This window comes from Brassica rapa, chromosome A03 (assembly GCF_000309985.2).
Source record: "Brassica rapa cultivar Chiifu-401-42 chromosome A03, CAAS_Brap_v3.01, whole genome shotgun sequence".
In the NCBI taxonomy this organism is placed as follows: Eukaryota; Viridiplantae; Streptophyta; class Magnoliopsida; order Brassicales; family Brassicaceae; genus Brassica; species Brassica rapa.
Genome location: NC_024797.2, coordinates 29,223,982 through 29,237,296, shown reverse-complemented (window position 1 = coordinate 29,237,296; position 13,315 = coordinate 29,223,982). Strand labels below are relative to the sequence as shown.

Below are 13,315 nucleotides of genomic sequence, written 5' to 3'. Positions count from 1 at the left end.
GGCAGACTCAGAGTTTCAGCACTTCGTCCTGATGGCATTTTATAATGGCAAAAGGGGAGAAGACCCGGTCTCCAAAGTAACTGCCAAGTATCTCATTGTGTCCTTAGCTATGGTTATGTTTCTGAGTCATATGTCCGGACTATCAGAGACGGAGACTTCTATATTGATAGTTGGAAGAGATCATAAGTAATATATAAGTATCAACAATTGGTTTTAAACTGATTGACCACATCTATCTTACATATTACTTATCCCTTCCAACTATCTATGTTGGAGACTTTCCCTCTAATATAGACCTCTCGATCATATCCAAATCGGAAATGTGAAAACATAAATAAATATGTCACGATTGACCTTCCAACTACCTATATGGAGAGACTTTCCCTCTAATATAGACCTCTCGATCATATCCAAATCGGAAATGTGAAAACATAGATAAATATGCCACGGTTGAGATTAATAGGTTATACATAGAATATGAATAATGCAAGATCATAAAATCCATAAATGTTCCAATATAATAAGAGCCAAATAGATAACTTGGTAGTGAAACAACTAGTTAGCTGGAACTCTGCCTTTGAGGAAGTTCTTGCAAATCGTCTCCAAAAGTTTCCTGTCAGCTCCCTTACCCTCCATCGAGGCCTTTGCCGCATCAGCCATTTCTTGCTGCAAATGTAATTCATAACTCGTCAGATACATACCAGTGATACCACATTATATTCCCATTGTTATGTTATATGATGATCATTTAAGTAAAACAAACCTTGATGTAGCCAAGACGAAGAACACGATCTACAATCTCAAACAGAATCTCTTTGTTATATTCTGGATGTCCTTGAATACAGAATAAATGATCTTCAATGGAGAACATCTCCACCTCGTACTTGTCTGAATAAGCTAGTACTTTGGCACCTTCCGGCAACACCAACACTTCGTCCTGGTGTAGTTTTATGATGTCTATGCTGTCTGGAATCTCGTCTCCGAAGTAACTTCCTGGTGTGATTGCATCCTTCACGATGGTTATCTTTCCAAGTTTAAGCTCTGGTCCCTTCCTTGCTCTCCCAACTGTTCCTCCTCTAACTCTAGCTATGATCTAAAGGAGTTCAAAATTTTCTGTTTAGAGGAGTCTTATCATCTCAATAGAAAACATTATATTAAGTGGCAAGTGAATACTTTATTAGTTCACTTGCAAATATTTTTTTAAATAATTAGGATTTTTTGGCTAGAATGGCGTGTTTTAAACCATGTTAATTTAATTTTTATTTGAAGATCACCCTTTCTTACGGTGATCCAATTTAATTTTTATTTAAACTTCTATTAGGTGATCCAATAATATTAGCCGTTAGATCAATTCTATCATTCGTATATATTTCACCCACTAATCAAAAAAATTATATAAAGAGTATGATTAACTTGTTAACTCAAAGACATTATACCAAGTGATGAGTGGTCCTTGCTAATATTAATAGATCTTAACTGTCATGTCATGACTTGTTGAATACCGTACTACTTCATTCATAAACTAATATGATAAAGTTTAACTCAATATACTTTAGCAAAAAAAAAAGCAGTTAATATATCCTCTATAAGTAATAGGTTCAATTTAAAACCTTTAGCTATGAATTAAATTGGTGAACAAAAATAATAATAATAAACAAGTGATAAGAAACTAATAAGAGGAAGAAGAAGATAACCTGGTGACCAAAGCAGATGCCAAGAACCTTCTTCTTCATCTCATCAAGTTTCTTGACAATCTCACATAGCTTAAGGATCCAAGGATCATTCTGGAAGGAATCATGAGAGCTTCCACTTATAACAAAACCGTCGTACTTCTCAAGATCTTTCTCGTCGGGGAACTCGCCGTCCACGACTCTAAACGAGTCCCAATGCTCTCCCTCGTCTCCGAACGTCTCCACGAACACGTTGTGGTACCCTCCGTACGCTTTCTTAACGAACTCCGAATCAGGAGTTGCTAGAAACAGAGCGAATTTCTTCTGGTCAACCATTTTTTTTTAACCGGCTAAGAAAACACAAAGAGAGAAGTTGATTACGTGAGAAGAGAGATAAGGAGAGAGAGAGAGAGAGAGAGAGAGAGAGAGAGAGAGAGAGAGAGAGAGAGAGAGACAAGGAGCAATGGAGAAGAAACACGTAAGTATGTGTGTATTTAAATGAGATTGGACTTGGTCGACCCATCAACTTGGTTTTTAATGTTGCACGTTTTATGTAATAATATTGTTATGGGGCACACTTGGACAGCTTGCTAACCGTTGTGGACCGACCATTTGTCCAGACATGATTCACGCATTATTGAAGTCTAAATGATATCATTCTTACTAATATTAATAGAATTGTTTGAATTAGAATGATTCCTCTGCCACTATCAGTTATATGTTTATATAATCTTATCGTATCTCATTCTCATGTAGTTTTCTTTTAAGAGAAACTTAGAGAAGTTACTTCTGTGATGGCCAAAATAAAATACCTGAGAAATTATACTGTCATCATTACTGAATTACTAAACGACTCTGGATAGAATAAAAAATATTTTGATGACTTTTTCTTCACTATATTGAGGGGCTTGTAATTCTTATGTAATTGGAACTGAAATTTGGAAGTAGTTAACTCTTATATAATTTTCACGTTTTTTTTTAACCAATAATTATGTGTTAAACTTGGTGAAAAATGTATTAAATTTAAACCCATTTTTCTCAGTATCGTGTCTTCTAGACCATGACCATTATAAATTCGCAAGTTGTAAGCAACGCGGCGTTACTAACGCCGGTTTTTAATGTTTTCTCCAACATGTTGAAAATAGATCTCATAGATTTTTTTTAATCATTTTTATTCTGAACACTGTATATTCTTACATTTAAAACCAATCAAGATCTGCGCGATCATCGGCTCTGGTCTAATGTCTTCTTCCCATGCACATGATTTGTTTGAGTTACTTATTGTTATGAAAATCGGTACTCTTAAATCTCAAAAGAGAGGGATGTGTTTCGCGCTCCGTCTCTTGCAAACGATTTGTTAGCTTTCACAATTCACCATCGCATATAATAATACAGGGCCTCAAAATCTTGTTTTCTTCTTTACAGTGATAATAGGTTCTCCTTATTCAGTAGAATTGAACATAATATTTAAGGTTCGTTACAAACAAATATAGACAATTAGACATATTACTATTTCCGCGCCGTCCAAAAAGTGTTCTCACTAGTCATTTTTCGATTCTCAATTCCAGTATTCTATAATTAAATACGTCTGAAAATATCTTTAGGAAAATTACAAAGATGAAACTTGAATATCGTCCCTAACCGCGTCCAGATACGTACACTGGAAAAATTAATTAGTATGATGTCTACATCTATTCCTTTTTCTTTTTCTTGTGTCCAGTATCATTTTGGTTTTGTTTGATTAGTGGGTTTCTTTTCCGAATGTTTTGGTAATTCAAAAATTGTATAAAGTTTGGTAGAAACAATGATTTAGTAAATTTCAAAAACAAATTGAATGATTTTTAGAAATTTTATTTCAGTTACATTAATCGAATATTATAAAGTGAAACTTAATGGTCCAAACAATTCGTTTCGGGATGTTTTTCAATCATAAATTTGGAAAAAAAGTTTAATATAATGTTTTGGAATGCTATTCACTTATGAAAAGCAGATCATTTCAAGGGTTTGAATTTTATCACCGTTTAAACCAAAACACTACCATGATTACCAGTCGGAACTCGGAAGAGCCGATGAACTGTAAATGGTTTACTCATAATCTCACCATTCCATGCCGGATCCAATTAATTTTGGATCAGTGAAACAAGTCTACAAACAAAAATATGGTCCTGAGAGGTAAAACAGTGTTACGATGGACAGAGGAAGCACATTCTGTCTCATTCATAACTCTTTTTCATATTTTTCTGCATTTCCTCTGTCATTTCACCTCACAAGTCACAAGTCATTACATCTCTCTCTGGTTCTTTCATCTTACTCTTATAATTTTCGTACACGTGTAGTTCTTTATCCCGTAAGATTTTTCTCCTATGCAATAATGCAACACAACCAACACCTACCACAAATTTTCAGTTCCGGTTCGGTTCAACTATTACACGGGCCCCAATTATATATAGATATATTTGCGTGTGTACCATGTCAAAACGAAAATATGTAAATTTGTATAGTGATTGGTGGTGATAGTCTCCATAAAATCTAGTTTCAACTAGGGTGCACATGTTACTGGTCAGACCATCTTAAAGCTTGTTCTAATTTAATCATATAAATAGCCATATTGGTTTGCTAATCAATTTACTATGACAATTAAAATATAGTGAACTAAAAGTAACCCACCTTTAATTCTGTAATAACATGTTGACAAAATAATCCGTACCTGTTATAGAATAATAAAACATCTAATACAAATTGACAAAAATTGAAGATTATTAATTTACAAATGACATTTGGTTTATATTCTTCATAAATAAATGAACAAAGCCGATCAGGAATTCAAAACGTAGGTTTCCAGCAAGCCAATCCATATAAAAGGTAGAAATCACATAAATAGCTAGCTTCTTTTAATAGAAACTAGGTTATTTTCCTTGTAATAATCAGGGGAAAATTAGTTTTCCAAATAATGTCTTACTACGAGAGAAAGAGAAGGTAACGTTTACAAGGAGGTTTCTTTTTTTGGTCAAGTTTACAAGGAGGCTTCTTTCAGAGCAAAATAACAAAGCTGAGAAAAATCCACAAAAGGTGAAATAAACAAGAAGAAGCAAATATGTGTTTTTACCGATCATTTACACACCATTCTTCTTCTTATTTACCAAAATCAGTTCCTCTCTCTCTTTCTTGTTCATGTTGTTTTATGTTTTATCTGATTTTTGTTCTTCTTGAAATTTTCTTTTGCAGAAGAAAACAAATGGAGGATACTGAGTATTACAAAAATATTGGTTGTTTGGGGGTGCAAGAGAGTATTTTCGTTAGAGAATAAGAAAAATGAGTTTCAAAACTCGTCAATGTCGTTGATCGGATTCATTACTTATTATGTCTTTAATTATTTCCTTTAATTGAGAAAGTTAAGTGTAACACTTTGGGAAGAAGTGGTATTGGCAGAATGGCTCAAGATCCTTGTCGCATTGTCACTTTATACACACTACTTTCCTCGCTCTGAAATGTATTTTGCTGTGTGGTTTTCATACTTCATTTATTAAACAAATAACTTGTTATTGCTTCTTGCCAAAAAAAAAATCTGTGTACTATTTACTTTCATCAATTATGCAAGAACTCGACTGTAAGAGGCCAAGAGCTTTGAGCAGGGTATCGTTTTAATTTTAAGCCATTATATATATGTCATTTTCCAAGGATTTGTTTTCGGCTTTTCCATGGATTAAATGTGTGTATTTATATTGGCGATGATATTGCATTATGTGTGTATATATGTAGTTATGTACATCGCTGATGATGAAATTGGATTTATGTCTAAAGACTCTAGACTCTAAAGGAAGAGAGGGAGATGGTTGTTTCATGGTTCTACATTTCTACGGGATTGTGCCTTCCATAACGCCGTAAAACCAGATAACTTTATTACTCATTATGTTACTTATTTAGGGCTTTTACTCAACTATATATTACGTACACTAGTTAAATACAACTGTACAACTAATTAATCAGTATATGTTCAATTATGGAATGATTAGAAAAATGAAATTATCATCTGAGCAAAGATAAAAGAAAATTAAAAGTAAGAGAAAAAGAGTGTTTCAATGCAAGAAGCAGTTCTATAAAGTAAACCCTACACATTTTGATACTTTGTGCTAAACTTAGATATTGACAGTTTTTTTTCAAAAAAGAAACTTAGATATTGCCAATAGTGGTAATTAACGTTCAAGTGATCCTGTAGATCACATGCATCGTTAGTATTATCTCCACCTCTTAACTTCAAAGTATTATAATTTACAATATAACAGAACAATTCGGAGCAGATGTTTTATAGTATGTAAAAACACGAGTAACATTGATTTTATAAAGGTTGGACAACAAAGGGGGTGCAGCAAAAAGGCATATTGAATATGGGCTTTAAATTTTCGGTATAAATCATTATGGGCTATTGTTTCAGGAGTATTTTTCGTCATCCAAATTCTAAATCACCGCTTTGTTCATCCGAGCACTTTTGGGTTTTGGCCATTGTTTTCTAATTTGTTCTAGTTTCAAACTGAAAAAAGCTACTCTCTCCGTTTTTTTTTATATATAACGTTTTAGAGAAATTTTTTTATTCTAAATTATTTGACGTTTTCAATTTTCTATGTAAAATTTATTACTAATTAATGCTAGATGACCAATGATATTATAGTTTCTATTTTATTATTGGTTAAATTGTGGTTAGGTGAACAAATAATGATGTTTTTGTTTAAAAATTAAATGTTTCTTAATCTATGTGTACAATCTTAAAGCGTCATATATGAAAAAACGTAGGGAGTACTAATTAGGATTTGGTAGAAGACAAAATATAAAGTACATGCTTGCTAACTAATAACGATCTATATTCAATTTATTATTTGACTACATGTATTTTCTTAGTTTGTTTAGAACTATAACAATGCTCACTTGCTCATATGTATAAACTATAACCAAGAAATAGCAAAGAAGTATAAAAAAATAGAGAACGTGGAAGGATCAGGTTGACCACATAAGCAGTGGGAAATCACAGAAGAATAATCGCACTCCAACGAAGATTAATTTGCTGCCCCAATTCTCTCCTTTTTATTAACTTCAATTTTTTTACTCTCTCCCTGGCTCCGATCCCTCTCTCTCTCTCTCTCTTGAAATTAGGCCTGGGTATCCGGATTCTCGGATCGGATCTTGTCGGATCCGGATCCTAGAAATTTAGATCCATATAGGTACCTAAAATTTTTTGGGTCGGTTCCAGGTCGAGTTTTGTTGGGTCTGAGTCGGTTCGGGTCTATAATTTCAATACTCGTAAAATACCCATAAATTTTAGTATATTTTGGATCTGGATCGGTTCGGATATTTAGGATCCGAAAAGAACCCGAAAACTCTAAAAATAGCCGAAAACCGTAAAAGTATCCAAAAATTTATCCAAAATCAGATCCGAAAACCCAAAACATACCTGAATTTTACCTGAATACTCGAATTATATTTTCTAAAAATCTAGAATTTTACCCGAAACCTATAATTATACCCGAAAACCCGAACCCATAACTTTAAAAAGAATTCTAAAATACCAAAAATATATCCAATCATCTAAATATACCTAATATATACAATTATTTGCGGGTACTTCGGATAGGACCCGGACCCGAATCGAGACCCACAGATCCAAAAAAAATCCAATAGGTACTTTAGTATGGATCCTGATCCGGACTCGAACCTGTATTTTCGGGTCAGTTATGGCTCGGGTCTTTGGGTCCTGGTAAAATGTCCAAGCCTACGTGAAATATTCTATGTTTTTTACTTTTGATTTGTTTCTTTGTTTGCTTTATGTAGGCTTTTAAACTTAATTTATACAAACTAAAATACAATTAACACATGTTTGCTTGTAAAATTGTTTCACTAACCTAATGCAAGTCACTAGAATTTTTATAGGTCATTAGATTCACCGGACTAATATAAACTTTAATGGTCTTACAAATATTTTAAAATAGAGATTTAATCAGGTAATAATCAGCATTTTTATATTGTTATTAATCTGATAGTTGGTAAATTGAGCGTTTTCCACTTCTTCACTTTTTTGAACACTAACATAACATCAAGATCCATTAATTAATGATTGATGACTCATGTTCCATTGCTAGGCTGCACAATCAACACTGTTCTGCTACAACGACGAAGATATGCTTATACATTGTGAAGTTAGTAGTCACAAAGCAAATACAATTGGCCACCATAAAAGGTAAAAAAGTAACAAATAATATTTTTAAAGAACTTTAATGAAATAAAGCATTTTATAATTGGTGCATATCAGAATATGGTCCAGTGGATAAAAAGATGAAACAAACATTACTGAAGAAAATAGAAACGAAAAATAACCAACATTTTTTATGTGGTGCAATTTATTGGGAGATGAATCTACTTTTTAAATCCCTTCATGAGTGTTAATTATTTCCCCCTTTTGACATTATACTTGAAATTTGTAAAATATATAAGAAGATTGAAACAAAAGCCAAGTAGTTTTACATGACCCTTCCAAAGGAGTGAGAAGTCAGGTATTGGGTTCAAGTCGGCTTGGGAGGAATCTTGAAGTGCCTCATTCCAACCTAGAAAAAATGTATGGGTCTTTGGGTTTATCAAAAAATGAAGAAGAAGATTGAAACAGAAGCCAAAACGCATAAGAATGTTGATATGTAGCTCGATTTGTCCCATCATTCAGTCTTTCTCCACTTTCTTGAACGACCAGAACTTTAAGTCACAAATTAGGTTGATTTGTTACAGCCAAATGAATCTGATTCCGATTCTTAATCACTTGTGAAACATTCAACAGTATATCTCGGGGGTGAATGAACCCATCACAAAAAGGCCACCATGAATTATTATTATATGAGTAAAGAACAGATTATGAAGTTAATTAGGGAATATATATATATATGAAACAAGTAGAAAGATGCATGCATGATGTAATAAGGAAGGATCATTGATAATATGTGATGAGAAAATAAGGTGATTGGTTACAAAGCATCTCATTGCTTACCTCATATTGCTCATCCTAATTTGGCATTTTGACCAGCTCTTATTTTTGGTACTCGGTACATAGACTACTTCAAAATGTGATGAATAGATCTAATTAAGAACATGCAAATTTCTAAAAACTTGTTTCTTTTTAGCTTCGAGTTCGAGAGTTCATTGTTATTTGCGAAAATGTAAAGTGGGCAATGCATGATTGATTATTTATTAGTTAGTACATGTAAATGTTAACAAAAACTTAATTATTTTCTAGCATTTTTATACGAAAACTTTATTAAACATACATTCGAAACGTGGGGGTCATGAATGTTCTGGCAGTAAAGAAAGACGTGATTGAAAGGGGAAAAAGATAGAAAAAGTAATAAAATAAGGAAAAGAAAGACAAAGACGTAGTAATTATTAGAGGAGGGTGCAGTATTAAAGTAATACAAAAAGTGGGCAAAAATAATGACAGAGAAAAGAAATAAATCAAAAGTATAGGGACTTATCATAAATAGTGTAATATCACAAATAAATAGCACCTCATTAGGCAAGTGTGGATTATCCCTATTTCAAGGCTTTACTTGACTTGTTGCTAGTTTCTCTTGTTACCACTCTCTGATCTCATGTTATTGCATTTTGACTAGCATTTATATATAACAATTTCTACAAATGTGAATTATTGGATATATCACTACATTAAGTTTCAAAATTAGGTGGGGAGACAGCAATTTATCAAATTTCATCTTGTGGTAAAGGCTTTGTTTCCATTGAGATGGAAGAAAGAGATGAAAAAGACAAAAACATTAAAAAAAATAGAGGAAACGAATTTTAGAGTTACAAAATCACCTAAGTCCTATAGCCTGTCACTGGTGGTACATTACATCAATTCTGTCTTTTTTTTCTTCTCATTATACAGTAAAATGCAGAATAAAACAGATTTGTAAATTTGAACAACAAAAAAATGCATTTCACAGAGTTTATAATAGGGAAATCTCTTAGATATACATATGAGTAGACTCCAGTAGCTTTCTAGTATATATATACTTTTTTTGTTATTTTACATAAGATAACTAGAGATTTAACTTTAAAGCTTTGAAAACACAAACAAAATATTGAATAAATACTAAATTTAATATAAAAGGTAAAAAAAAAATATTAATAATCAGAAATTAAATTTAATTAAAAAATAGGAAATTAGCAATAAGAAAAGGAGACAGAAAAGAGAGAGAGAGAGAGAGAGATAGAGAGTGTAGAGTAGACTAGCATCCTCCACCATCCCGGGTCCGACAGTCCGTATCAGCTTCCCCCTGATTCTCTCCCTCTCTCTCTCCATTTAAACCTCTCATCTTCTTCTTTACCTTCTTCTCCTCTCCTGTGTGAGAGAGACTGTTTGAGAAGAAGGTTGAAAGAAAGACTTCTTTGATAGACCCGAGACCTCTTTCTTCTTTGTTTGCTTTTTGCTTTCTCTTCTTTTCCTATGCGTGTTTGTGGTCACAACCCCAACTAAAAATAATAATAATAACGCTCTCTCCCTTCTCCTTAGCTAAACCTTCCACGGTGGTGGTAACTAAGAAGACCACCATGTTGAACTTGAATCAACTCCATCTCCTCTACTTGTTCTGCTTCCTCTGTTTCTCAACTCCTACGCTCTCTTCCGAGCCTAGAAACCCCGAAGGTAAAAAACATTGCAATACTAAAGACCGTTTCTTTTTGTTCCTATTGGTTTAAAAGTTCAATCTTTTTAATATATGATGGAACAGTGGAGGCGTTAATAAATATAAAGAACGGTTTGCATGATCCTCGTGGAGCTTTGAACAACTGGGACGAGTTTTCAGTTGATCCTTGTAGCTGGGCTATGATCACTTGCTCCTCCGACAACCTCGTCATTGGCCTGTGAGTTTCTTCTTTTTTTTTTGTTCTGTTCTCTATGGAGTTCATTAATGGCGAAAAGTCTCACTCTTTCTCTCCAACTGTTTTAGAGGAGCTCCAAGCCAATCTCTCTCGGGAACTCTATCTGAGTCAATCGGAAACCTCACTAATCTCGGACAAGTGTACGATTACGACAACCTCGGATCCTCCATCCTCTCTTGTCTTCTTCCAAAAAAAAATTTTTTTTTTTTGTTTGTATCTCTAAACCTCAGTTTCCTATTTGTGGTTCCTTTTGAAGGTCATTGCAGAACAACAACATCTCCGGGAAAATCCCACCGGAGCTCGGTTTACTTCCGAAGTTACAAACTTTGGATCTCTCCAACAACAGATTCTCCGGCGAAATACCCCTTTCCGTCCAGCAGCTAAGCACCCTTCAATATCTGTGAGCTTCTGACCCTTTAATCTTTGTTCACCATCTAATGATGTGATCATCGGTTTATTAATCATCTTACCTCGTACTTATTCAAATAGGAGATTGAACAACAACTCATTGTCTGGGCCCTTCCCTGCCTCTTTGTCTCAAATCCCTCATCTCACCTTCTTGTAAGTATTATGTATATAAAGTTTTGTCTTTTCTTTCTCTTATGAAGGTTGTCTTCTTTGTTATTATCTGATTTTTTTTTTATTTTTTTTTGGAATTTAGGGACTTGTCTTACAACAACCTCAGTGGCCCTGTTCCTAAGTTCCCAGCCAGGACATTCAAGTAAGAAAAAACACTTGTTTTGTATTTTTTTTTTTTAAAATTAAATATAATCAGGACTAAGTGTTGCTTCTGCTTTGTTTGTTGAGTGTAGTGTTGCTGGGAACCCTTTGATATGTAGAAGCAGCCCACCTGAGATTTGTTCTGGTTCAATCACTCCAAGTCCTCTTTCTGTTTCTTTGAGCTCCTCATCAGGTAAAATCCTTCTTCTTGCATCATTTGTTATTCATCCTTTCATTAATCAATTCTTATTCTTTGAGTATGTGTGTAGGAGGCAGGTCTAATAGATTGGCTATAGCTCTCGGTGTAAGCCTTGGCTTTGTTGTTTTATTTACCCTTGCTCTCAGCTTCTTCTGTTGGTACCGAAAGAAACAAAGAAGGCTACTGATCCTTAACTTAAACGGTTCGTTAGCTTTTGGCTTATGTGCTATATACACCTTTGATTCATGAAGATGGTTTAAAGTTTTGCCTTTTTATAACAGACAAGCAAGAGGAAGGGATACAGGGACTTGGGAATCTAAGAAGCTTCACGTTCAGAGAACTTCATGTAGCTACAGATGGTTTCAGTTCCAAGAACATTCTCGGCGCTGGAGGGTTCGGTAATGTCTACAGAGGAAAGCTAGGAGACGGGACTATGGTTGCAGTGAAACGGTTAAAAGATGTTAATGGAACTACAGGAGATTCACAGTTTCGAACCGAGCTAGAGATGATCAGCTTAGCTGTTCATAGGAACCTGCTTCGGTTAATCGGTTATTGCAAAACATCTAGTGAAAGGCTTCTTGTTTACCCTTACATGCCCAATGGCAGCGTCGCCTTGAAGCTTAAATGTTAGTACAACTCTTGAATCATCAGCTCTAAGTCTCATTTTCATTGACTCTCGAGTCTTAACCAGTTTTGTTTTAACTGTTGTAGCTAAACCGGCTTTGGATTGGAACATGAGGAAGAGGATTGCGATTGGAGCAGCGAGAGGTTTGTTGTATCTACATGAGCAGTGTGATCCAAAGATCATTCACAGAGATGTCAAAGCGGCTAATGTACTCTTGGACGAGTGCTTTGAAGCAGTTGTTGGTGACTTTGGGCTTGCCAAGCTTCTCAACCACGAGGATTCTCATGTCACCACCGCGGTCCGTGGCACGGTTGGCCACATTGCGCCTGAGTATCTCTCCACTGGCCAGTCGTCTGAGAAAACCGATGTGTTTGGGTTTGGTATACTCTTGCTTGAGCTCATAACCGGATTGAGAGCTCTTGAGTTTGGTAAAACCGCTAGCCAGAAAGGAGCTATGCTTGAATGGGTAAGCAAATGAGACACTCAGAGAATCACATTTTTCTTTGATTACTTTATATATGATCAAACTGTAACTTTGTGTTTAGGCGAGGAAGTTGCATGAGGAGATGAAAGTAGAGGAGTTAGTGGACAGAGAGCTTGGGACAAACTATGATAAGATTGAGGTTGGAGAGATGTTACAAGTGGCTTTGCTATGCACACAGTATCTTCCAGCACATCGTCCCAAAATGTCTGAAGTGGTTCTGATGCTGGAAGGAGACGGTTTAGCCGAGAGATGGGCTGCGTCGCATAACCATTCACATTTCTACCATGCCAACATCTCTTTCAAGACAAATTCATCTCTGTCTACTACTTCACATTGCAATGATCCAACTTATCAAATGTTTGGCTCTTCGGCTTTCGATGATGATGATGATCAACAGCCTCTAGATTTGTTAGCCATGGAGCTATCTGGTCCAAGATAACCACACAGAAAGAAAGTAAACAAACCCTAAGGAAGAAGAAGCTCTACAGTTTTTTATAATATAGACATGTATATGTTGGTGAATGATGCTAAAATTTTCTCTATAGTTTGAGATTCTGTGTTGGTTATGTTGATGTGTATATACACTTTTTTGGTATGTATTTTGTTGTTGTTATGGTGGCAAAGCCATAAACTATATGAGAGTGATGTTGTTTGATCTCTATGTCTCTCATTTCCATCAATATTTTAGCTTATGTTGTTATCATACTTTA

The 13,315-nt window shown here is 34.6% G+C and overlaps 2 protein-coding genes across 2 annotated transcripts; one reads left to right on the top strand and one right to left on the bottom strand.

Annotated features, from left to right (window-relative positions):
* Positions 1 to 409: 409 nt before the first annotated feature.
* Positions 410 to 2,124, bottom strand: LOC103861974 (gamma-glutamyl peptidase 1). Its single transcript, XM_009139682.3, has 3 exons — positions 1,695 to 2,124; positions 764 to 1,093; positions 410 to 666 (listed from the first exon to the last, which is right to left on the bottom strand). The coding sequence occupies exons 1-3, from the start codon at positions 2,004 to 2,006 to the stop codon at positions 556 to 558; spliced, it is 753 nt and encodes a 250-aa protein (XP_009137930.1). The 5' UTR covers positions 2,007 to 2,124; the 3' UTR covers positions 410 to 555.
* Positions 2,125 to 9,909: 7,785 nt separating this feature from the next.
* LOC103861972 (probable LRR receptor-like serine/threonine-protein kinase At4g30520) lies at positions 9,910 to 13,266 on the top strand. Its single transcript, XM_033288573.1, has 11 exons — positions 9,910 to 10,341; positions 10,427 to 10,559; positions 10,646 to 10,717; positions 10,834 to 10,977; positions 11,067 to 11,138; positions 11,239 to 11,298; positions 11,390 to 11,490; positions 11,567 to 11,698; positions 11,778 to 12,122; positions 12,208 to 12,587; positions 12,667 to 13,266. Exons 1-11 carry the CDS (start codon positions 10,248 to 10,250, stop codon positions 13,042 to 13,044), a joined length of 1,911 nt encoding a protein of 636 aa, XP_033144464.1. The 5' UTR covers positions 9,910 to 10,247; the 3' UTR covers positions 13,045 to 13,266.
* The last annotated feature ends 49 nt before the right edge of the window (positions 13,267 to 13,315 follow it).